Genomic DNA, 27,591 nt, shown 5'->3' on the forward strand with positions numbered 1-27,591 from the left:
TTTTAGGTTCACATACCCTTTAGTAGGAGAACAGAGACTAAATTCCATGTTCCCTGACTCCCAGTCAAATGTTCTTTTAATTTATATGCTGCTGCCAACCATTGCTGTCTAATGGCTTCTACACTCAATTTAAGACTGTAATTTTTAAATATTTGAATATTTCCAGCACCATGCTTTCATTTTCTGTACATATATTTTTACATAGTTGTAATTACAAATTTATTTCAAACTCATTGCAGAAGAAACTCTGAACTAACCTTTTGAAGTTTTTAATGCTTTTTTAGCATTAAAAAGATTGAGAGAATTTTTTATCTACTATCTTTTGAAGCACTTCTGTTTCTTTTCAAAAGAAAAACTGAGACAAAATATAACCAATTTTTATTTCCTCAATGCATGTTAAAGCACAGACATAGACTTCATTTTTAATATACTTTAAGTTCTGGGATACCTGTGCAGAACGTGCAGGTTTGTTACATAGTTATATATGTGCCATGGTGGTTTGCTTCATCCATCACACCCCATCTACATTTGGTATTTCTCCTAGTGCTGTCCCTCCCCTTACCCCTCCACTCTCCAACAGGCCCCAGTGTGTGATGTTCCCCTCCCTGTGTCCATGTGTTCTCATTGTTCAACTCCCACTTATGAGTGAGAACATGCAGTGTTTGCTTTTCCATTCCTGTGTTAGTTTGCTGAGAATGATGGTTTACAGCTTCATCCATGTCCCTGCAAAGGACATGAAATCATCCTTTTTTATGGCTGCACAGTATTCCATAGTGTATAAAGTGCCACATTTCCTTTATCCAGTCTATCATTTTTTTATCCAGTCTATCATTGCTATTGTGAACAGTGCTGCAATAAACATACATGTGCATATGTCTTTATAATAGAATAATTTATAATCCTTGGGTATATACCCAGTAATGAGATTGCTGGGTCAAATGCAATTTCTATTTCTAGATCCTTGAGGAATTAGCACACTATCTTCCACAATGGTTGAACTAATTTACACTCCCACCAACAGTGTAAAAGTGTTCCTATTACTCCACATCCTCTCCAGCATCTGTTGTTTCCTGACCTTTTTTTTTTTTTTTTTGAGATGGAGTTTCGCTCGTTACCCAGGCTGGAGTGCAATGGCGCGATCTCGGCTCACTGCAACCTCCGCCTCCTGGGTTCAGGCAATTCTCCTGCCTCAGCCTCCTGAGTAGCTGGGATTACAGGCACACGCCACCATACCCAGCTAATTTTTTGTATTTTTAGTAGAGACGGGGTTTCACCATGTTGACCAGGATGGTCTCGATCTCTTGACCTCGTGATCCACCCGCCTCAGCCTCCCAAAGTGCTGGGATTACAGGCGTGAGCCACCGTGCCTGGCCTGTTTCCTGACTTTTTAATAATCGCCATCCTAACTGGTATGAGATCGTATCTCAGTGTGGTATTGATTTGCATTTCTCTAATGACCAGTGATGATGAGCTTTTTTTTCATGTTTGTTGGGTGCATAAACGTCTTCCTTTGAGAAGTGTCTATTCATATCCTCCACCCACTTTAAGTTTTTCATAGATTCTGGATGTTAGGACCTTGTCAGATAGATAGATGGCAAAATTTTTCTCCCATTCTGTAGGTTGCCTGTTTACCCTGATGATACTTTCTTTTGCTGTGCGGAAGCTCTTTAGTTTAATTAGATTCCATTTGTCAATTTTGGCTTTTGTTGCCATTGCTTTTAGTGTTTTAGTCATGAAGTCTTTGCCCATGCCTATGTCCTGAATGGTATTGCCTAGGTTTTCTTCTAGGGTTTTTATGGCTTTAGATCTTATATTTAAATCTTTAATCCATCTGGAGTTAATTTTTGTATAAAGTATAAGGAAGGGATCCAGTTTCATCTTTCTACATATGGCTAGCCAGTTTTCCCAACAGCATTTGTTAAATAGGGAATCCTTTCCTCATTGCTTGTTTTTGTCAGGTTTGTCAAAGATGGGATGGTTGTAGATATGTTGTGTTGCCTCCGTGGCCCCTGTTCTGTTCCATTCGTCTATATCTCTGTTTTGGTACCAGTACCATGCTGTTTTGATTACTGTAGGCTTGTAGTATAGCTTGAAGTCAGGTAGTGTGTTGCCTTCAGCTTTGTTTTTTTTTGTTTGTTTGTTTGTTTGTTTTTGTTTTTGCTTAGGATTGAAACCACAGACATAGACTTTTACTGTCCCTTAAACTTTAGGCTAGATCACATCATGAAATACAAACATCACTACAAGTAACAAAGATACACACACATATACACATACAAAGGTCTATCTGCTTGCTCAACCAGGCATTGATTTCTGCAATGTCTCTGTTACTTTGTGGTCCTCATAAATTATAGTCATCAAATCTTTTAGCTAGCCTTACTCTGCTGTAGTATGTGTAGGTACAAACAGATTTCTTGCCTTTTAATCATCCTAATATTTTCTTCATTATTTCCTTTTCAATGGGACTCTCATCTTTTTTGAATGTCCAACTCCTGCATTTCATATTCTACTAATCATCAAAGATTGGCAGGCCTCCCAGTATGCCAGTCTAGTAAGTCAGCACATAATGGCATGAAATCAAAAGACATAAATTCAATTGAAATCTCACGTAGGTGAGTCACTTCGTGTTTTCAATGCCTGCATTTCATTGTCAGCCAAATGAGGATAATTACTTTATATATACCTTGTACTTCAAAATACATTCTACCATAATCTCATTGGGGGAAAAAAATTAATAATAAAATCTCCACTGTCAATTTCTCTGACTAAAAACTGTCACATGTACTTATGAATATTAGAGAGATGGTAACAATGATTGTGATACACTTTGAGTTTTTCAACAGTTTTATTTCTCCTATATAATAACAAGACAACTTATCAATCCAGTTAAATTTGATCTTGAAGCTCTTTCAATAGTTTGAACCAAATTCCTCTCTTCTCTAACTAGTACCCTCTCTCCTTCTCTGTCATTTCTATAATCTTTCATATCTATATTGACTTTTTTTTATGAAATTACTGATTCTCTGATAATCTTTCAAAGAAAACATACTTTTTTTTTCCTGGAATGCTTTCAGGAATAGGTGAGTTCCTGAAATCATCATTAGGATAAGTTCTTTGGTCCCACAGTACAAAGTAAGATGGCTACTGAAAATGTTAAGACTTGTCATCCCTTTTGAAAATAAATATCTGAATTTAACAAGAAGATAAATTTAGATATTTATTATGCTATGATATCCAATAAACAGACAATTAAAGGTGACTAACCTTCAATGAAACATCAAATTAAAGACAACTAATAACTTATTATTTCACTTTTTAGATCCAGTGTTCCCACTCTGTAATTCACTCAGCTGTTTGGCATAGCACTCTTCCAAACATTCACTCTTTATTTACCATCCTCCTCTTCCCCAAACCATAACTGCAAGACCTTTTGTTTCCAGTCGATTTTTTCTTCCATCTTCATTTTGTCATTCTCTCAATTCTGCATCACAGAATTTCAGATAGAGTGAAACCCTCCTTAGAAGCTAAGTAAAGGTGAGAAATTGAAGTCTCAAGGATAAAGTTATCTTTATTAACTGGATCAGAAAATAACAGTGTGAGCACCTTAATAGAGTAATACTTTTTGTTGCCATTGATAAACTATAAATACATGAGTGTCCCAGATTACCAAATCAGAGACCACATCAAAAAAGGAGCCATATGAATGGAATAAATTGTAGGCTTCATATTCTTATTACCTCTTTCTTTCTCATTTTGGAGCCTTCCAATGAAGCTTTATTTCCATCATCTTCCTGTATTTGACCTGATTTATATATTTCCTAATACGTCAGAAATTATTAGTTTAATTTATTCTATATAGTAAGAAATATTCAAGACCTCATTCTTCCTTGCCTCCAGGAGCCCGAAGAGGTAGGCCACATACTGTGACTATTGGAAGGATCCCCAATCTTCTCAACCGTTTCCCTTTTTCTCTTTCTTACAGTTTGTGATTTAATTCCTTCCACATTGTAGGCAGGAGGAGAGGCATGGAAAAGGTGAGCCCTTCTTTTTTAGAGAAGGGTTTGTTATGCGTTGCCTCCCTGAGCTGCCATTTGACCTTGATGTATTTCACTAGCAGTCTGTCTCTTGAACGGGCAGGGAGGTAAGGCACTGAAATCACCTCAAAAGCTGTGTTCCTTCTCTGCCTAAATTTTGAGGAATTCATTCTTACCCTTTTTTTCAGACTTTTGTGTGGAGAATGGGCTCTCAATGGGCCTTTTATTGCTAGGGCTATTGTTGGGGTAAAATGCAGGATGTAGAAAGTTTGCCTAGGTGAAACAAGGGAGGTCATTCCGCTGCCTTCAGTGCCAGCACCTAGGCCACCTGAGTATGGGCAGACGTAGTTGTCCACCCAGTTTAACCTGGCTCACAAGAAGGCTGAATTGGGGATTTGTCCAAAGCCCTTCTCGCACTCCTGCTTTCTTTCCAACTCTGCTCTGTAGTCTGCACTTGAACTATCTCAGGCATCTTGAGGACACTAGAGTTCAGAGTTGGAGAGCCATTTAACAAATCATCTTTAGATCGGTTGACATGACTTGAAATTGTTTGGAAATCAAATTATGAATGCTGTCTTTAAAAATATATATAAGCAGGAACTATATTATATTATTCTCCCTGTGCACCACATTCCATGGTCACCAATGTACAATGTTGATTGAGGAAATTTAAAAGAATTTGTAATATATTGCTTTGAGTATAATTTTGAAATTACTTTTACATTTTGTTTTTTCCTTTTGCTATGGGTGATGCAACCTTGACATTTGTTTAAGACATGACACTGAAAGTGTGTAAGTCAAAAATTTTCGGCTTCGAGCCGGTTGGAATCTTGACATTTGATTTTTTTGTATTGCCTTCTTCATAAATTGAAAATTGGAAATGCAATTTAAATAAAGCTGATTTTAATGGAGTTTTGTCTTTTCTTATTTTTCAAGATTTTACAGCAACTGAAACAACATAATTTTCAGTTTTATGAGATCTCAATGGCTTTTACCCAATTGCATTTGTCTGCTTGCTAGTACGATTAACTATAATTATTTTAGAATTAATTGTAGAAGAGACTTGATATTACAGAATATAGTACTCACCAGACTGGGCAGTGAAAGCAGTGTTCTCATGTTAATTTTTTTCATACTTAGAAGTACAGGCTCTTTAAGTTGTTTTTATTGTATCTGTTCTATTCTACTTACTTATTTCCTGTTAACAAGCTACCTCAAGTTTGCTGTTATAAAATAAGAATCATTTATTTCTGCTCACAGATTCTGTGGGTTAGGTATCAGAAAGGGAAAGTGGGGATGGTTTGTCTGTGCTCCATGATATCCATGACATTCAGATGGAAGGAATGCCTGGGGGCTGACAACTGGAGGCATCTGGAGGTTTCTGTACTCACATCTGGCACCTGGGCTAACTTGACTCAAAGCCTGGGCTCAGCTGTGACTGTTGACTTAAGCACCTACACAAGACTTTCCATGTGTCTTGGGCTTCTCCCAGCATGGAGTCTGAGTTCTTATAGGGAGCATCTCAAAATGAGGAATATAGACAGCAAAGTTCCAAGAGAATTATCAGGCAGGAGACATAATGAATTAAGACCTGGCCACAGAGCATTACTTCTGTCATACTTCATTAGTCAAGACAGTCACAAGTCCACCCAGATTCAACTTGAGGAGGCATCCATTCCACCTCTCTATAAAAAGTGTCAAAGAATGTAGGACCATGTTTTAAAACCATCACTGCAGATGTGACTGATTTGCTGCCCTCCAAAAATACATTGACTTGTCCTTTCCTCATTCTAAATCAACAGTACACATTTGTACTATGGCTGGTCAATGATTAAGATGCACATATAACAATTTACTTACCTTAGAATCCTTTTGATTGCAAGTGACAAAAACTCTTAAACTGGTGTAAACAAATAAAGAAAACTTACTGATTAACCTCACTGAAAATTCTAGCAGTAAGGTAGGCTTCAAGAGAGGGTTAGTTCAGTGACTTGGCAATATAAAACAATATCTCGGTCTGGGTGTGGTGGCTCATGCCTATAATCCCAGCACTTTGGCAGAGGCAGTTGGATTACCTGAGGTCAGGAGTTCGAGACCAACCTGATCAACATGGTGAAACCCTGTCTCCACAAAAATACAAAAATTAGTCAGGCATGATGGCAGATGGCTATAATCCCAGCTACTCGGGAGGCTGATGGGGGGAGAATCCCTTTAACTAGGGAGGCAGAGGTTGCAGTAAGCCAAGATCAGGCCACTGCACTCCAGCCTGGGAGACAGAGACTCTGTCTCAAAAACACAACAAAACAAACAAACAAAAATGTATCTTTTGTATTTTATCATTAGGCTTCTCTTCTCTCGTATCATGTTAACTTTATCCTACATCTGGTCCCCTCATGGCTAAAAGATGGCTGTATGAGGCCGGGCGCGGTGGCTCACTCCTGTAATCCCAGCCCTTTGGGAGACCAAGGCGAGTGGATCACGAGGTCAAGAGATCAAGACCATCCTGATCAACACGGTGAAACCCCGTCTCTACTAAAAATACAAAAAATTAGCTGGGCATGGTGGCACATGCCCGTAATCCCAGCTACTCAGGAGGCTGAGGCAGGAGAATTGCCTGAACCCAGGAGGCGGAGGTTGCGGTGAGCCGAGATCGTGCCATTGCACTCCAACCTGGGTAACAAGAGCGAAACTCCGTCTCAAGAAAAAAAAAAAAAAAGATGGCTGTATGAGCTAACCCTATGCTTAACCAAAGGGCAAAGGAGAAGTTCCTTCCCTCTTCAGGAGCTTTGCTCAACTGGAACAGCACAGGCCACTTGCATATCCTTAAAACAGTTGCTGAGATGAGAGTTTAGTGCCAACTGGTTTAGATCATGTCCATTCCTGAACTAGACTTGATTTCAAGGGGTATGGATCACACCAGCGGACCTCAGAGTGGAGGTGTAGTGCATTCCATGTAAAGTTTGTATCTGCCACTTAGTGGGAAATGAGTAGATTAGGGGCTGGGAAGGCAGCCATAATTTCCGATTCATCTTGGAACAGTTTCTGGCAACATAGTTATTTGGCCATAAGGAAATGAAGCTATTTGACATCATTAGCATCACAGTTCAGTGAGCAAAAAGGCCATGGTCCCATTCCTGTTTACTTATTAATAAGTGTGATTCAGGTCAATGTCATATTCAGAGCTCTTCTTATTGAAGAAACCTATTTGACCTAACAAGGAGAAAATAGATCCTAAAACCTGACTCTCAACTTGATTATTCTGTTCCATTGCGGAGGTGGGAGAACAGTCACGGGGTTTGTGAATGTTTGTGACTGGGGTATGTGCCTGCATGTGTGTGAGGAGACTCTTTCTTACTTTGGTTACATTCTGTTACCTGAAAAATTAGGCTTCCCATCTGAGGCTATGAACTCTTTTTTAAGTGCTGCTAGTATCTTCTGTTTTTCAGAGGTGACACAGAATTTAATAATGTAACCTCTTCTGCCAAGACTTTTATTAATTGTTTTCCACTACTAGTCAATGATGCATGACAGGACTATTGTCCTTATTTCGCCGTTGAGGAAATAGAGACAGAAGGTTAAGCAACTTTGCGCAAGACTACACATCAGAGCAGCAGTAGAGTTGGCATTAGAAATCATTTTCCTGGAATCTTGGCTTAGTGCTGTTTTTGAAAAGCAATTATAAAAGTTTCAAACAAACAAAAAGAATAAATCATAAATAGCACAGATTTGGGAACCCATTACTCAGCTTTGGAATTTGTGAGAAATAAGTATTTTCAGATAGAGAGAAAGCTCCCTTGGTATCTCCAGGTTACCACGCTTAACCATCCCCTCCTCTGAGAACATGAGTACCCTGAATTTGATGGTTTACATCCTTATACACGTTTTACTCTATATTTATGTATCCATAAAAATATGGTACAGTTTTATACATTTAACTGTATTATTGCTGTTATCTTGTAGGAATCTTCATATAACTTGCGCTTTTTTGCTCAACATTGTTTTTGTGATATATCGATGTTGACACATACTGCATTTTTGTATTTTTACTTATATAATATTACTTTGCATGAATATTATGTGAATAGGAACATTTTAATCCTTTTTTGCTATTTAAAATTATAAACAATAATGCAATAAACATTTTTGTAACTTTTACCTCTGATTTCTTAAACTCTATTTGACAAAAAAAAGAATACTGTCATGGAGATATGCATAGAGACTTAATTGCCCTGTCTAAATTTTGTTTTAGAGTAATTCAGGAGTGAGTAGCAAAAGTAAGACTGTTTGGCTATAGTTATAATTGAGGAGACACAGTCTAAGCCTAAAACCAATTCACGTTCTGCGTACACCACAATTTTCAGTTGATACATCAGGATCTATCATTACATCTTGAAATCTCACCTATTAACAAACTGGCTATTACTAATGATACTGCTTTCCTGAACCAGACCTGAATTTCTGAGGTCTGCAGAATTTTTATTGGGTTAAAGAAAAAAACTGGCAGCAACCAATGTATTGGGTTGACAGAGATGTGTTCTGAATACAGCAAGTTTTGTCACTATAGAAATAGAAATAGTGCCCCCAAAATGTAAAAAATATACATCAAAATGACTTTTCTTGTAAGAAGTACACCCTGGGAGAGGGAGTGAAATTTCTGTTGACTTCATGACTGTCTATTCTAAAGCACTCTCCTTATGAGGTGGGAATGGGCAAAGGATGGCCAGGTGCTTGATTTACATTTAAAATCTTTATAGTCTGTTTAAAATGGCTTATTAAAACATTTCTATGACTACAATGAAATGAGATTATTTTGATAAATCATGCTCTGTTCTGGAGTCCCAGCATTCTGAAGAATTTGGTGTATTGTGTTGATATCAGAGCTGGTTTTAGTACTACCAATGGTAAAAACATCAGCAGAGATTTGGGAGAAATTCCTGGCACACTAGTTAAGAGACAAAGTTTTAGCCTTGACTCCTCCTCTGACTATGAACTAAAAAAGTCACTTCAGCCCCCAGACACTTTGACATGGAGCTGCCCTAAGTCAGTGCTTCGCAATTTTTTTATGTTGATCCTATGAAATGGTAAATAAATTTGGTGTGTTGAAACTAAAATTTTTCAAAAATTAGGGAAAAGAAAAAAATATTTTGGGTGCAATGTATATACACTAAGGGTAAATATTATAATATTTTTGTTATAGATAGGTGTGTGTGTATGACTGCTGTGAGATATTATGTGAAGTAAGCATATTTTTCTTTTTTGTACATTGAGGTATTTTTGATAAGTAAGGATCATGTATACCTAAGATAAACAATTTGATGATGTAATATACATATACATTGTTAAATAATTACCATAGTCAAACTAATTACTATACCATCACCTCAGATAGTTATCACTTTCTTTGTGTATGTTTGTGTGTGTGGTGAGAACATTTACAATCTACACTGTTAGCAAATTTCAAATACATAACAAAGTATTATTACTTGTAGTTGTATTGTATCAGCTCTCTAGAACACATGTGATGTCTTCGTCTTGTATTAAAGAAAACTTCCTATTCTGTATTGCTTTCAAAAAGGTTTGAAAGTCATTTGTAGAAGCCTGACTTCAGAAAGAAGCTCAGGGGCTTTCCAGAAGGGGTTAAGCCCGTTTAAAACACCAGTTGCCTGCATTTTCTAGGATGAAGCCCTGATTCCCCAGCATAGCAGAACGGGATTATCCTTCATAAATATTGCCCCAGGACTGTACACTGCAAGGACATTGTGAACTACACACTCCCTGTTTCTACAGTACTGGATCATGCCTTGCGCCTTTGCTATTTTCCCCTCAGCCTCAAACGCTCTTGGTAGACATGAAGCATTATCTTTGCTAGATGCTCTCCCACCCCCATCTATTCTTGTAGAATTGTCCAGTGCTTCCCTTGCTTCACAAATATTTACTGAGTTATGTCGTAGCCTGCAGTATACTTTCCTGCACTTAATAATAGTTTAAATATCCATCCTACCCTACTAGACTATGGAAATGTTGAAGTCAGATCTTTATATCATAAGAATTTAGGTTCTTCAGAATATAATGAACTGTTTTACCATGATGTCAAAAAAAAAAAAAGAATTTAAGTTATTTTATTTTCTCATGCATATTCTTTGTTTCTCATTGCTCTTAAAATCACTGTATTATTTAAAAACAATACGTGTTCATTTAAAATGATATGAAAAGGCAGTTGAAACATTACACTAAGCTGCGCAGCCTAAAGATGGCCACTGTTAATATCTAAACTAATGTTTCACTCTGCCTATATACATATGCCAAGAGAACCCAACATATATACAGGCATGCATGTGCACACATGTATACACGTTACACAAATAAATTCGTTCATTAATCTGACCAGTTCTTCTTTTCAGCAATGTCAAGGACACTTTCTATGTCACTAATATACCTTCACATAATTTTTAATGGCTGCATATAATTCTAATTTATGGCTTCTCCTGGGTTTGTTTTGGTTGCCATTTATCAACATTAAAAGTAGTGATGGTGGATTTGACTTCTTATTTCTTGCATACCATGACTATAAATTAAAAAGCAGCATTATTGTCCTTACCTTCTTTGATCAGCCACCAGTCCTGGGCTGATTTTATAACTCCCTTCAAGGCATTCCATATTTGGCCTCCCTCCCTTTATCTTGAGGCTATTTTGGGCTGTGTCCCGTTAAAATTCCTGTGTATCAGAGAACCTTCTACCTTGCAATGTGATGTTGTCACTCAAACTTTCTCTTTAGTACGAGAATCATCTGTACTTAAATAGTAAAGATTTGACTTTTGACAACTTGCCCTTTTAGAAACAAATTCAGTGGAATCATGCATATATTTTATATGAGTATTTTGAATTTCACTTTCCTAAACCAGAGTGTATATCTGAATTGTACCCAACCTTTCTCTATTTTGCGGTCATAAAATCCAAGATGAGGTATGATTATTTTCAATGGAAATCCCCACTTTACCAACCAGTTCTGCTCTTAGATATAGATCGTTAGTATAGTTCATTGGGATACTTCCTCTATTCTCTGGAGCTAAATTCACAAACTAAAACTATTCAGATACATTATTTCTCTAAACTGCAACATTGGGTACAAATTTGAACAAGTACAAAGCCTCATTACTACTAAAATTCAATTATGTCAGTTTTTGTGAACTTGTAAGGAATAGATCATCTGTTTCTTCAATGAAACTTGGTAATGTAGGTGTAGTCCATCGTATTTTCTTCTGTTTTTAGCCACAGTTAAAGCTCTCAGAAATTTTTCTCTCAATTTATGGATTCAATAGTAGAGTGTATTTTCATACTATACAGTACTAACCCAACCATTCACTTAGAAAATTGTTTTGTTTCTATCAGTGTAATCTCACCAAATCTTGCGGACATTTGTGTCATAATGTGCATTGTGTCTGGTTTCATATAAAGTGTGTGCCATTTATTACCTATGCTTTAGTTATTAGTATGTAGAAATCCGAGAAAGCAGTATCATTTCCTGCTTATTATCTCATACTGTTAACTGTAGTCTCATGTTTTTCTTCTTTCCATGTCATATCTGTGCTTCTTTATAGCAGTCATCCTCAAGCAGGATATGTTTTTCTGTCAGGAGACATTGGCAGTGTCTGAAAGCAGTTTATACTGTTACCTTGGGAAAGCTACTACTGGCATGTGAATGGTGGAGGTCAAGGATGCTATGAAACATCCTTTAATGCACAGTATGATGTTCCTCCCAGCAAAATACTACCTGATTCAAGAAGTTAATAGTGCCGAGTTCAAGGAAACTTGCTGTGTAGCAACTGACTTCATGTACTTTATTTGAACTTTCAGATTTCTACCACCCCTGAGATGTTCAATTTAATATAATCTCTTGATTCAGAATAGCTATTCAATGGCAAAAAAAAAAAAAAAAAGAAAGTTATGTCTCATGACATCTGTGTCTTGAGCTTTTGTTAAAGTGAGACAGAAACCATCATCTTTGTCCAAAATGCTGGTAAAATAGTACTATAGGACCACTTAATATTACCATAGTTATACACAATAGAGAATGAGAGGCTTAAGCATATTTGTAAGTAAAGAATAAAATCAGAGAAATTACGGAGTATGGTTATCCTCAGATACTCTGCTTCAAATGATATGTGTTGTAATAAAAATTGTGTTTGAGGCTGGGTGCAGTGGCTTCTGCCTGTAATTCCAGCACTTCAGGAGGCCAAGACAGGCAGGTTGTTTGAGCTCAGGAATTTGAGACCAGAACATGGGTGACATGGCCAAACATTGTCTCTACAAAAAATAACAAAAAGTAGGTGGGCATGGTGATGTGCTCCTGTAATCCCAGCTACTTTGGGTGCTGAGGTGGGAGGATCACTTGAGCCTGAGAGATTGAGCTGGGTGCAGTCAGCAGAGATTGGGCCCCACTGGCACTCTAGCCTGGGTGGCAGACGAGACTCTGTCTAAAAAAAAAGGTGTTTGCAAATAAATGTATTGAAAAAAACTCTATGGGCCACTTAATTGAACACTGTTTCATTTTATTTTTCTCCTTCATTTTTTTTCCCCTTCAGACATTTCGCATTTTCAGGAACAAAATGATTTAAAAGGATTACTAGAAAATCTCCATCAAAATATCCAATCCAAAAAAAGAAAGAATGTAGAAATTATGTGGCTGGCTGCAACGGTAAGCATTCTCATGTCAAATCTGATTTCCTGCCACATGTTAACCAGCAAATATCATCAGTTTTCTGTTGTGCAGGGTCCAACCTCTGCACTTTGGGTTACCAGGTGTCATCTTCTGTTATTCTGTGGATTAGGCATTTTCACTGTTGTTGATAGTTGTGTCCATAGACTAGAACATAAGATGGTAGGAGATGCACTCAAGAAAGCATCTTGCTCATTTACTGTTTTTGCCAATCCTGGATGTGTTCGCCACTCTGAGGACATATCTGTGAGTTTCTTGATATTAAATGTCGCAGTGTCAATTGCCCGTATTACCTAGGATTTTGAACTGCTGCTTTAGAGACATATGGTTTCAACAGAATGTGGTTATCAGATCTCTGATTCACAGCTTTAATAAGGCTCCTGGACATATTTTTCAGTTAATGAGCTTATAAATGTGTTTGTTAATTTGATATTGGCATAGAATTCATTACTGATGGATTGCTCTTGGGGTAATGAACTATATTTTGTATAGCTCTTTCTCATTTAATGGTATCCTTAGGGTAAAAGATCTGCCTGTGTTCTCACCCCAGGTTTCTATAAGAATTAGAGAGAGAGAAATGCCTGTATTTTTAAAGCTCTTATCTGGTAACCATTGAGTCATACCTAACATGAAATATATGACTGTTAAACAATCAGACCCAAATATCCTTTCATTAGGAATGCATCCTTCCATCAGGAAAGGTACATGTTAAAAACCTTAATGATAAATGCCACATTTGCAGTTTCTGCAGTGTTACTCTGATAATTGGGAGCTCAGGTTGACCATGCTTCTAGCATACTCTATTCATTCTCCATCCATAACATTTAAAACAGAAAGTTTTCCCTACTGCCAATGCTTCAATTATAATTCAATATTACTTACTTTCTTCTGGGAAAAAGGAGTGGATGATTTACCATGAGCCCATATTAAATAATTAACCAAAAGCAAGGCAGAGTAAAGCTTCTTTAGTTTCCCTTCATGCCTTCTTGGAGCCCCAGGGAAAAACATCAAAGGTAACAATATGAAATGTTGCTTTCAGGCAGCTCATTTATACTAGTCCCATTTAGCACCATACCATACTACATGAAGGCTGTTTTTAATAGTGCGGCTGCTCTTTGTATCTTCAAAGACCATTATGGTTGTTATTCTAAATGAATTTTCACAATGGTAGGTCATAAATTGTGTTTTCTGTTTTACTAAAAACATGATAGCATGAAGATAATTTGATATTCATGCCATCTGATGATTTAGAAACTTATAAATGTGTCATTATGTATAAATTGTGAAGTTATGTAAATAGATAAATTAAGGATACACAAATGTAAACACAAATGCATATTTTCTCTTAGTACATGCAATTTCCCATTTTAATGTATGAAAAAGTTTTTCTATAAATTCCACACATTTCTAAAATAGTTTTTTGAAATGTGTATACTGAGCAAATATGATTTTCTCACAATTTACCACTGAATGAATGATTAGTAGCATTTCTGTTGTGTAATGCCTCCGTTTCAATATTCTATTTGTAAATCATGGACTTTAACGATACTATTAAAATAAAAAATATGTAAATTTCTTTAGATATTTTCCAAAAATATTGTGTTAATATTTCTGTTATTTTATTTTCCTCTTTTAAAAAAATCTATTTAACGAAATACTGCTTTAGTTGATATTTTACATTCTAATTAAAAAATATAAAGTTATTTTATCTTCTTTAAATAGTAAAAGTGAGGATTTAAAGAGGACAAATGACAATCAAATGTGTTAAATTAATAGTTCAGGTACTGTAGAAATACAGAAATCAAGGCCTACTCTGTATACTCTGATGGAAATTCCCTTACCTCCACTAGACTTTAAATTTAGAACATTAAATATTCTAAGTAGGACAAGTTTATATAATAGTAACAATAAATTTTAAAGAATATTAATTCAATTTAAAAATCGTATCTTGTAAATAGCCACTATGGTCTATTTTATTATTATGAATATAGTCAGGAATTTTAAAAAATGAAATACTGTTTATTTGAAAGGATTATAATTTTTTAGATTTAAAAAGATTAGATGGTGAAATCATGCTCTCACATTTTTCTAGTCACTTCTATTAGAAATAGAAATACCTAAGTTCTTAATTAATAGGGATGTATAAATTCAAGTTTAAGTATTAGAATCACAATTAAACATGGTAATAAATTCTAGATTAGCTGTATTATTTTACCTTCTCTTAAAAGCAGACGAACTTTTAAAGATTCCTTGATGACAGAAAATAAAGAAGACCTTTCTTGTATCATATTAGATCTATTTTAAATGCACACTGATTAGCATTGTAATGCCTGTTGATTATTGGTATCTCATATTAGAACCCTACCATGGGATAGAAGAGAAAGGAATGAAATGATTTCCCTATTAGCCATAAGGCAGTAAGACAAGAGAGTATTGCTGCTTAGTGATTTTTCTCTGATTTAAGTCAGCGTAACAAAAAGAAAGAACCATAGAGGAAAACAGAACATAACAGATGTTAAAACACTTGATCCTTGAACTTAAATAGAGCTCTGTTTGCATCCTGGTTCTGCTCTGTTATATACAAGTTACTTAACCTACCTAAACCTCTGTTTCCTCATCTGTAAAATGAAAATAATTATACCTTCCTCTAGAATTCCTGTGAAGTTTATTTATTTTTAATTTGGGAGTTTTTTGTTTTTTTTTTTTTTTTTTTTTTGAGACAAGGTCTCACTCTGTTGCCTAGGCTGTAGTACAGTGGCACGATCACAGGCTCAAGTAATCCTCCCACTTCAGACTCCCAAGTAGCTGGGACTACAGGCATGCATCACCTTGTCCAGCTAATTTATTATTATTATTATTATTTTTAATAGAGAGGAGCTTTCGTTATGTTGTCCCAGTTGGTCTCAAACTCCTGAACTCAAAAGATCCTCCTGCCTTGGTCTCCCAAAGTTTTAGGATTATGGCCATGAGCCCCTGCACCCGGCCCCTGTGAAGTTTATTAAAAAGAGCAAATGTATATGAAATTTCTTAGTGTTGTACCCTAGTGCACAGTCTATGGGCAATAAATAAATTGATGAGTAGTTCCCTTGTCTGCTGTGAGGCATCACGCGGATGTTTAAAATCTCATAACATAAGACCAAGACTAGCAAATATTTCTTTCTTTTTTTTTTTTTTTAATTGTATTTTAGGTTTTGGGGTACATGTGAAGAACATGCAAGATTGTTGCATAGGTACACACTTGGCAGTGTGATTTGCTGCCTTCCTCCCCTTCACCTATATCTGGCATTTCTCCCCATGTTATCTCTCCCTCACTTCCCACCCACCGCTGTCCCCTCCCCTATTTCCCCCCAACAGACCCCAGTGTGTGATGCTCCCCGCCCCCCGTGTCCTCCATGTGTTCCCATTGTTCAACACCAAGATGGCTGGTTAGGAGCAGCTCAGGATTGCAAATATTTCTTAAATGTAAAATAAGAGAGTATTGGCTATTTAAGATTTGAATCAACTGTTTGATCCAGGGAATAGAATTTTGTTTTGTTTTTCCTCTTTACAATGAAGGCGTTGTGTCTGAGCTGGGATTAGTTTAGCATTGTCATCCACTGCAGACTAAGTACCTCCTTGGATAGTGCGCTGTGTCCTTTGCTGGATATTTCGCATCTTACATGGCTTCAACAGTCCCACACTTCATGTACAAAGAGCTAAATAATTTAGGTCCATTGTGTTGGCTTTTGAAATGAAAAGGTAATGCTTTTACATTCGATGAGACTGATTGAACCAATTGACTGTCATAAATTAAAACAAACTCAGATTTATATTTGATGTGTTTAGAGTAGAAGTGTTTGGAGGAGGCCAACGCTTTACAGTATTACAAATGAACAATAAAGGTTTGTTTTTCTATGTGTGTTGCAGATTTGCCGCAAACTAAATGGTATTCGTTTCACCTGTTGTAAAAGTGCCAAAGACAGGACATCGATGTCAGTGACACTTGAACAATGCTCCATCTTGAGAGATGAGCACCAGCTGCACAAGGACTTCTTCATCCGAGCACTGGATTGCATGAGAAGGTATCTCACATGTTTTTTTTCAAGTTTTTTCTTTTAAGGTCATTTTGCGTTGTTTTTATTTTTATTTTTCAAAATACATATTTTACTGGAGGACTAAATATTTCAGAACCTCACTGTATTTTCATGGCTTATAGCTTATGACATGAGAGACAGATAATTTTCTCTACCTGTATAATAATTTTTTCTCTATCTATATTCCCCCTACCCATTTTAGGCTACTTTTCTGAACTTTTCATTTTAGAAAATGTGGCTGCGAACACATTTGATAAAATGCATGATTATATATATTATATATTTCATTAGCTCATTGGCTTAAGTTAAAGGGCCCCAAAAATTTCACATGTAACACTGTAAGAGCAAATGTTCATGACACATAAATATTTATGAGTACTTGCAAAATAAAACAAACTCATTATCTAAACAAAAGCTTTCCAAATTACAACTAATAGGTGATATGGCCCACAGAGTCTCTGGGTCAATAACTTCCTTTCTAAAATTATTTTCAAATCACTCATCATAAAGATAGGATGACACTGATACTTTAAAATAGAAAACTAACATGGTTACTCTGCCGACATTTAAAATGCTGTGCCCGAAGTCATCTTTCTTGATTCATTACCACAGCAATTAAATCTAAACTCTAAGCCATAATGGAAAGGAAAAAGCGCTTGATTCACAATGTCTATCAGCAAGGACACACATTAATTAAAAAGTTAAGCGAAATTGTCTCTTTGCTGTAAAGCCTAGCTCAGGAGAGCACACTAGGAAGCATGGGACAGTCTCTGGGTTCCCAGAAAGAAATGTCATGTGATTCGCTGGAGAGAGCTGCTTCTTATCTAGCCTGCCATTAGCTTCTGGTTTTCTTTTAACTGCTGCAGTCTTTCATTGTAGACATTGACGTTTGCTTGTGCTTGTTCTATGCCTGTATGTTTTCTCACTGATGAAGGGTTTCTGAAGTCCTTTATTTTATCCCATTTCATGTCTCTTGGCATTTTCATTGTTCAGTGGAGCTCTATCATAATTTTTTGATAAATGTATGAGGATGTCTTAGAGGCCTGACATGAACATCTCAGCCATATAAAACACGTTTAGTTGATACAAAAACTTCTTTCAAAGATAATATCTCAGCACTAACAGGTAAAATACAGAATCCAAGTATGAAATCTTCAAATGTGCAGAAAAAGAACAAAAATGTCACTGTAGATGGAACAAAGATGCTTGATGAGGAACGCAGGAATGTGTGATATTATAGACCAGGAATACCTTGGGACTAAGATGATTTAGCTAAAAAACTTTCCGGAAAATGAAATTGGTGCCTATTTATTTAAGACAGAAGAGAGGACCCTTAAATTAGAAAGAAAATAATTCAAGCAGGTAAATAAAGGCTATATCTATACTACATATGTTATACCATAGAACAACATATTTTGGTATTGCCTATGATTGATATTATATATGTAATACATTTGCTCATTATATAGTATTTGTGATGATTCATTTTTGTGTTTTTAAGGTAACGCACTAGAAATTTTATCTAAAAACCCTAAAGGCTTAACTTCAAATCCCTACTATTCTGGTGATATTCTTCTTCTTTTGGTTTTGTGTGTATATGAGGACTGTGCCAGAGTGTGAGGGTTGGTCTGTATTTGCATATATGTATGCCCGTATTTAAGGAAAATAAGATATGTTCTTTTCTTTAATAACTGCCTTCATTTCCCTCTGGGTATTTTGCCTTACAGCACAGGCACATAGGTTTACAAGCTCTGGCAACACAGCAGAGTAGATAAGAGCATGAGGTTTGGGAGTCAGCTAATTTCAATCCCAACTATAAGCCATACACTGCCCTTAGGCAAGTTAGTCTCTCACTGCCTCATAGTGCCTTAGGGCAAGTTAGTCAACCTCTTACTACCTCTCAGTTTCCTCATCTTATAAAACAGACATGATAATAGCAGCTCCATTTTAGTAGTGTTTTGAGGATTAAATGAATTGATACATGTAAAGGAATTAGGACAATGTTTGGCACATGGTAATCAATAATGTTTGTTGAAAAAATAAATAAATATCAAGGGCTGTGATATTAATACTCTGATTTTCCATGTGCAGAATAATCTAGCCAATTATGATCCTTGTAGTTTTATGTTTGTGAATATATTATGACATAAGGTTGGACTACAACAGCATATATTAAAATAAAGTGTCCTGGCAACCTTTGTAAATAAGGTTTCAAATGCAGTATCTTCCCTATTTAAGAAAATCAGGTCTTTCGATAGCACTTTAAAAATATGCAAGTGTTTGCAAATGCTGTGTTAATTATGGAAGCATTACATTCCCTGAATAGGTTTTTTAATAAATATTTTTGATGCTAATGTATATTATGTACCTAGAAATAATCATAGTATTTGAGATAAAGAAGTCACCTTAGAAATTTTAAACATTTTTATACATATAAATCTTATAAATTTCTTGCCCCATGTGCAACAGTGGTTCGTGAATAAATATTTCTCAAGTTACTGCTTAATGTTACCAGGGGTCCCATATTGATTACTGCTCAAGTTATCGGGGTCCCAAAATGCTGGGTTCTGACAGTATTTTGCAGTTTTAGTTTTTTGAGAGGAAGCAGATTTGTCTTGGCCCTCGCTCTGCCATCTAGCAAGTCCCAGCCTTCAAACAGTGATTTTTAATGAACATTAGAACTACCTCTGGAACTTTTAAAAAATGCTTACATTTGATTGGTGTGTTAAAAGGTGGAAGGATGGGAAGGGAGTGGGTGCAATGTACACTATTCAGGTGATGTTTACACTGAAAGCTCAGACTTCAACACTCTACACTATGTCCGTGTAACAAAGATGCACCTGTCCTCTAAATCTATCTTAAAATGTATATCAAGATGTAGTTTAAGTTATCATCATCAGGGGTTCAATTTTATAATTAAAAACAACATGTCCTATATTAAAACAAAATACATATGTTTGGACCCCACGTGGATTATAATTGAGAAAATCTGAGGTGGGTCCAGGGTTTTAAGAACTTTACACGTATTCTGGAAACAACCTTGGATTTTTAAAAATCAGTGTTTTAAAGGAATTTGATTTGTATGTTTTTGAACTTATTGTAACTTTTAATTTTATTTAATATCAGTTGTAGTTTATTTTACCTTTGAATTATTCTAATCAGTTTCCAGGCTATTTTCTCTGGATTTCTTAAAAATTTACCAAGGTTTCTTTATTATAAAAATTCAAGGGAAAAATAAAGTTCACCAAGGTTATCATATACCTTTATCTAGTTTTATTTTTTCTTATCCATACTATTTTTTATTGTACTGTGCTTATTTCTGTAGCAATTTCAAATTATTTATGATGAGCAAAGGTTTATAAATGAAATTAAATAAATAAAGCTCCATTTGGCTCTTATTTAGAAATTCCTCCACCAGAAACAACTCTCTGAAGGTAGAGATTTTTATTTTCCTTTGTTCACTACTATATTTCCAGTACCTAGAACAGTGCCCAATGAAAGTATAATTTTTTTCCCAATAAATATACAACAAAGGAATACTTTAATGACATGGGTTTCTAAAATTTTTGGGTCCTAAGTATTTGGCAGCTTTGTGTATACATAGGCATTTAAATTAAGCATATGAAGTTATCACTTGATTGTGACACTGATAGCATTAAGTTGCAGAATATGAAAGCAAAAGTCATGGAGAGGTTATCCTGATTCAAAAACAAACAGGCAATAAACAAACCACTTCAGCTCACCACCTGAATTCACCCTTTGTACAATTGTCCAAAAATTCAGACTTCCTTTTTTCTACATATCCAGTGTTACTTTCAGCTGCACGCTTCTGACGGGGCCTTCAGGTACCATCTGTTTGATGAAATGGCTTAAATACCACTTCAGATTAGAAAATTAACACAAGGTTTCTGGGTGATCTGACTCTCTAAGACTCTCCTAGTGGTTGCCTATATTGTTAAGACCAAACCAATGATTCTTTTTTTTTTTTTAATACTTCAAGTTCTGGGGTTCATGTGCAGAACGTGCAAGTTGGTTACACAGATATACATGCCATGGTGGTTTGCTGCAGCCATCAACCTGTCATCTACATTAGTTTTTTTCCTAATGCAATCCCTTCCCTAGCTCCCAACCCCCTGACAGGCACAATGTGTGATGTTCCCTCCCTGTGTCCATATGTTCTCATTGTTCAACTCCTACTAATGAGTGAGAACATAGCAGTGTTTGGTTTTCTGTTCTTGTGTTAGTTTGCTGAGAATGATGGTTTCCAGCTTCATCCATGTCCCTGCAAAGGACATGAACTCATCCTTTTTTATGGCTGCATAGTATTCCATGGTATATATGTGCCACATTTTCTTTATCTAGTCTATCGTTGATGGGCATTTGGGTTGGTTCCAAGTCTTTGTTATTGTGAACACTGCCACAATAAATATACGTGTGCATGTGTCTTTATAGTAGAATGATTTATAATCCTTTGTATATTCCCCAGTAATGGGATTGCTGGGTTAAATGGTATTTCTAGTTCTAGATTCTTGAGAAATGACCACACTGTCTTCCACAATGGTTGAACTGATGTACATTCTCATCAACAGTGTAAAAGCATTCCTATTTTTCCATGTCCTCTCCAGCATCTGTTGTCTCCTGACTTTTTAATGATTCTCATTCTAACTGGTGTGAGATGGTATCTCAATGTGGTTTTGATTTGCATTTCTCTAATGACTAGTGATAATGAGCTTTTTTTCATATGTTTGTAGGCTGCATAAATGTCTCCTTCTGAGAAGTGTCTGTTCATATCCTCTGCCCACTTTTTGATGGGTTTTTGTTTTCTTATAAATTTGTTTAAGTTTCTTGTAGATTCTGGATATTAGCCATTTGTCAGATGGATAAATTGCAAAAATTTTCTCCCATTTTGTAGGTTGCCTGTTCACTCTGATTATACTTTTGCTGTTCAGGAGCTCTTCAGTTTAATTAGATTCCATTTGTCTATTTTGGCTTTTGTTGCCAATGTTTTTGGTATTTTAGTCATGAAGTCTTTGCCCATGCCTGTGTCCCAAATGGTATTGCCTAGGTTTTCTTCTAGGGTTTTTGTGGTTTTAAATCTTTCATTTAAGTTTTTAATCCATCTCAAGTTAATTTTTATATAAGGTGTGAGGAAGGGATCCAGTTTCAGCTTTCTGCATGTGGCTAGCCAGTTTTCCCAAACCATTTATTAACTAGGGAATCCTTTCCCCATTGCTTTTGTCAGGTTCATAGAAGATCAGATGGTTGTAATTGTGTGGTGTTATTTCTGAGTCTTCTCTTCTGTTTCATTGGTTTGTATATCTGTTTTGGTACCAGTACTATGCTGGTTTTGTTACTGTAGCCTTGTAGTATAGTTTGAAGTCAGGTAGCATGATGCCTCCAGCTTATGTTCTTTTTGTTTAAGATTGTCTTGGCTATATGGGCTTTTTTTTTTTTTTTTTTGGTTCCATATGAAATTTAAAGTAGTTTTTTCCAATTCTGTGAAGAAAGTCAATGGTAGCTTGATGGGGATAGCATTGAATCTCTACATTACTTTTGGTATTATGCCTATTTTCAGACTATTAATTCTTCCTATCAACAAGTATGAAATGTTATTCCATTTGTTTGTGTCCTCTCTTATTTCCTTGAGCAGTGGTTTGTAGTTTTCCTTGAAGAGGTCCTTCACATCCTTTGTAAGTTGTATTCCTAGGAATTTTATTCTTTGTAGCAATTGTGAATGGGAGTTCACACATGATTTGGCTCTCTGTTTGTCTGTTATTGGTGTATAGGAATGCTTGTGATTTTTGCACATTGATTTTGTATCCTGAGACTTTGCTGAAGTTGCTTATCAGCTTAAAGAGATTTTGGGCTGAGATGATGGGGTCTTCTGAATATACAATCATGTCATCTGCAAACAGAGACAATTTGACTTCCTCTCTTCCTAGTTGAATATCTTTTGTTTCTTTTTCTTGACTGATTGCCCTGGGTAGAACTTCTAATACTATGTTGAATAGGATTGGTGAGAGAGGGCATCCTTCTAACAGTTTACAAATGGAATGCTTCCAGTTTTTGTCTATCCAGTATGATATTGGCTGTGGGTTTGTCAGAAATAGCTTTTATTAATTTGATATACGTTCCATCAATAGCTAGTTTATTGAGACTTTTTAGCATGGAGGGCTGTTGAATTTAGTCAAAGGACTTTTGCATCTATTGAGATAATCATGTAGTTTTTGTCATTGGTTCTCTTTATGTGATGGATTATGTTTATTGATTTGCATATGTTGAACCAGCTTTGCATCCCAGGAATGAAGTTGACTTAGCCGTGGTGGATAAGCTTCTCGATGTGCTGCTGGATTTGGTTTGCCAGTATTTTATTGAGGATTTTCGCATAGATATTCATCAGGGATATTGGCCTAAAATTCTCTTTTTTTGTTACGTCTCTGCCAGATTTTGGTATCAGGATGATGCTGGCCTCATAAAATGAGTTAGGGAGGATTTCTTCTTTTTTTATTGTTTGGAATAGTTTCATAAGGAATGTTACCAGCTCCTCTTTGTACCTCTCAGAGAATTCTGCTGTGAATTATTTTGGTCCTGAACTTTTTTTGGTTACTAGGCTATTAATTGCTGCCTCAATTTCAGAACTTGTTATTGGTCTATTCAGGGATTTGACTTCTTCCTGGTTCAGTCTTGGGAGGGTATGTGTCCAGGAATTTACCCATTTCTTCAAGATTTTCTAGTTTATGTGCATAGAGGTGTTTATAGTATTCTCTGACGGTAGTTTGTATTTCTTTGGGATCTGTGGTGTTATCCCCTTTATCATTTTTTTATTGTACCTATTTGATTCTTTTCTCCTTTATTAGTCTGGCTAGCAGTCTATCTATTTTGTTTCTCTTTTCAGAAAACCAGCTCTAGAATTCATTAATTTTTTTGAAGAGTTTTTCATGTCTGTCTCCAGTTCTGCTCTGATCTTAGTTATTTCTTGTCTTCTGCTAGCTTTTGAATTAGTTTGGTCTTGCTTCTCTAGTTCTTTTAATTGTGATGTTAGGGCGTTGATTTTAGATCTTTCCTGCTTTCTCTTGTAGGCATCTAGTGCTATAAGTTTCCCTCTACACACTGCTTTAAATGTGTCCCAGAAATTCTGGTATGTTGTGTCTTTGTTCTCATTGATATCAAAAAACCTCTTTACATCTGCCTTAATTTTGTTTTTACCCAGTAGTCATTCAGGAGCAGGTTGTTCAGTTTCCATGTAATTGTGCAGTTTTGCATGAGTTTCTGAATCCTGAGTTCTAATTTGTTTACACTGTGGTCTAAGAGACTGGTTGTTATTATTTCTGTTCTTTTACATTTGCTGAGGAGTGTTTTACTTCCAATTTTGTGGTCAATTTTAAAATGAGTGAGATGTGGTGTTGAGAAGAATGCATATTTTGTTGATTTTGGATGGCGAGTTCTGTAGATGTCTTAATAGATGTCTGGTCCACTTGGTCCAGAGCTGAGTTCAAGTCCTGGATATCCTAGTTAATTTTTTGTCTCATTGATCTGTCTAATATTGACAGTGGGGTGTTAAAGTCTTCCACCATTATTGTGTGGAAGTCTAAGTTTTTTTGTAGGTCTCTAAGAACTTGCTTTATGAATCTGGATGCTCCTGTATTGGGTGCATGTATATTTAGGATATTTAGCTCTTCTTGTTGCATTGATTCCTTTATCATTAAATGCCCTTCCTTGTCTCTTTTGATCTTTGCTGGTTTAAAGTCTGCTTTATCAGAGACTAGAATTCCAACCCCTGCTTTCTTTTGTTTGTTTGTTTTCCATTTGCTTGGTAAATATTCCTCCATCCCTTTATTTTGAGCCTATGTGTGACTTTGCACATGAGATGGGTTTCCTAAATACAGCAGCTGGATGCAATATATATATTGCATTTTAGGTTTTGGGGTACATGTGAAGAACATGTACGATTGTTGCATAGGTACATACATGGCAATGTGGTTTGCTGCTTTCTTCCCCATCACCTATATCTGGCATTTCTCCCCATGTTATCCCTCCCCAACTCCCCACCCCATACTGTCCTCCCCTAATTACCTCCTACAGACCCCAGAGTGCAATGCTCCCCTCCCTGTGTCCATGTATTCTCATTGTTCAACACCCGCCTATGAGTGAGAACATGCAGTGTTTGATGTTCTGTTCTTGTGTCAGTTTGCTAAGAATGATGGTTTCCAGGTTCATCCATGGAAGGGCACGAACTCATTTTTTTTTTATGACTGCATAATATTCCATGGTGTATATGTGTCACATTTTCCCTGTCCAGTCTATCATCGATGGGCATTTGGGTTGGCTAGCTGGTTATTTTGCCTGTTAGTTGATTTAGTTTCTTCATAACATCAATGGTCTTTACAATTTTGTACATTTTTGGAGTGGCTGGTACTGGTTGTTCCTTTCCATGTTTAGTGCTTCCTTCAGGAGCTCTTGTAAGGCAGGCCTGGTAGTGACAAAATCTCTCAGTATTTGCTTGTCTGTCAAGGATTTTATTTCTCCTTCACTTATGAAGCTTAGTTTGGCTGGATATAAAATTCTGAGTTGAAAATTATTTTCTTTAAGAATGTTGAATATTGGCCAAAACAGTGATTCTTAATACTCAGTGCCCATCAGAAATCTAGAAAGCTTAAAAAAAAAAAAGGCACAAGTCCCACCACACACCACATACTAGTTTCTGGGATGGAGCCATGATTGAGAACCACTTGACTAAAGTCTACTTTATTTAAACCAATATTAATTTAAATCAGTAATTGATTTTAGTGATTTTATGACAAGACTATAAAATGTCTTGTTCCAATGTATTTGCAGAAAATATTTTTAGTAGGAACTTTCAAACTTCCTATTAATCAAACTTATATTTGATTAATAGATTATTAGGAATGGACCTTAAAAAATACAGTAATAAATTTGACTAGATTTTGTAATGTCAAATTAAAAAGAAATAATTGCATAGGGAAATTTAATGCCTCTATAAAGTAAATTAAAACAAAAATACCATTGTATTATTATTTTTTCTTTACAGAAACTTTAAGATTATGGGTATACAACGTAATAATGTGACTCCATTGTTCTCAGTTGTTTTTTATACTACACTACTTTCTCAATCTGTCATGTCTCCTTAAAACTAGGATAGTTAATATGCTCATTAGTAAGATGACTCAGGTAAGTTTCAGCATATACTTTTGTACCACCTTTGTGATTCAGGGCCTTAGTCGTTCTATTTCAGTAAATATTTAATTCATAAGAGAGACTAAAAGGCCCATTGATCTTAATGAGTTTCATCTTATTGAATGTCATAGTCTCAACATGTTGCACCTGTAATTTATCTGTTGGGGGAGCATAATTTATAAAGTATTCTGCTTTATAAGTAAATGACTCTTAATCAATTGATGTCAGTAAAAGATGTATTTGTATGACTCACTCCCTTGTCGGGTTCACTTTTAAGTAATGTAGTTCAATTATTGTTGAAATAGAAAACTTTCTGCTTTCTTTAGTCTTGTTTCCACTTGAGCTTATTTTTATTTTCCTTTGTTTTTAATTGCACTCGTTGGGGAAGAGCCACTATTATTTCATATTATGTACTATTTCAAATATTAAAGAGAATTATAAGCATTGTAAACATAGGTAATTGAAGTTTGCAGCTATTTTTTGACTTCTTGAAAGGGATGTGTTTGTAGAGAACATCATAATTGGGAAGTTTTTCCATGATTGCTAAGTATTGTCTCCTCCCTTGAGAGTTTCAGCTGTGTGTTTGCTACATTACTTCAGTCGGCTTTTGTAGCAAATAACAGGAATAAGCTGAGAGAGTCACCTTCATCTCAGGGTTATTAATAAAAACATGAAAATTGACCTTATCTGGGATGCTTTTACTTCAGCTGAAGGTGAGGTGAAAGAGAATATACATCCCTAGAAATCATGTTAGAGCAAGTATCTTTTAATAAGCCATTCACTATGAACCCCAAAAGAGAATGGATCTTTCTGGGGTAAAGAATGGCCTACAAAGGACTTCCAACTTCCTGAACAAAATGTATGTGCTAATTTTAGGGGATCTTCTTCCTATATTCATGCTTGACAAGATGATCATAGCATTCTGTTAATAGAAAAATGATGGTTTTGAGGTCTATTTCTTTCTTCTAATTTCTTTTGTTGATAATGTGTGTTTTCCAGTCTGGCAACTTGAGACCCTGTGAGTGTGGAGGCCATAGTCCAGAACAGCCATCAGCTTTATTTACACCTTTTCAAGTCAACCACTCCTTTCAACTCCCAAAATTATTAACTAAGTGCCTAGACATAGAAGGATGTGAAACTTATATTTTAACTTAATAAGATCAAATGAAATACAAATGAATCTAATTGAAACAAATAAATTTAACTTATTCCACAAACACAGGTTTTTAAATCCAGGAAGACCTGGAGTTTATTCCTTATTCTAACACTTAATATCTGTGCAGTGGTGGACACATTAATTAATCTCAATGCCTCAGTTTCCTAATGTTTAAGGGTGAGATAATGCTCCATTGCTCTCTTGTGGGTGTTGTGTTAAATGCGATCACTTACTTAAAGTCTCTGTACTCAGTGGGCATGAAGTGCTCTGCTGCGAAATGTTACTCTTGATCTCTACACTCTTCCCATCTCTGTCTACCCTCCTTGTTCTTCCTTACCCCATTTTTCTTCACAAGTGCCTTCTTGAATATTGCTAAAATGGGGGAGTTCTCCTGGTCTTTGAGGTCTTAGGAAAAAA

At 35.9% G+C, this 27,591-nt stretch overlaps 1 protein-coding gene across 6 annotated transcripts in view; it reads left to right on the forward strand.

Moving 5' to 3' along the window:
* Positions 1 to 27,591, forward strand: part of INPP4B (inositol polyphosphate-4-phosphatase type II B) — an 851,576-nt gene that overhangs the window by 772,818 nt on the left and 51,167 nt on the right. For all 6 annotated transcript variants that reach the window (XM_064383845.1, XM_064383847.1, XM_021666733.2 and 3 more), the window contains 2 exons: positions 12,617 to 12,729; positions 16,657 to 16,811. In XM_064383845.1, coding sequence (XP_064239915.1) covers positions 12,617 to 12,729; positions 16,657 to 16,811 — 268 coding nt within the window. The remainder of the gene's footprint in view (positions 1 to 12,616; positions 12,730 to 16,656; positions 16,812 to 27,591) is intronic.

Source organism: Aotus nancymaae, unplaced genomic scaffold (assembly GCF_030222135.1).
Source record: "Aotus nancymaae isolate 86718 unplaced genomic scaffold, 86718_ANA_hifiasm-v0.15.2.pri h1tg000033l, whole genome shotgun sequence".
In the NCBI taxonomy this organism is placed as follows: Eukaryota; Metazoa; Chordata; class Mammalia; order Primates; family Aotidae; genus Aotus; species Aotus nancymaae.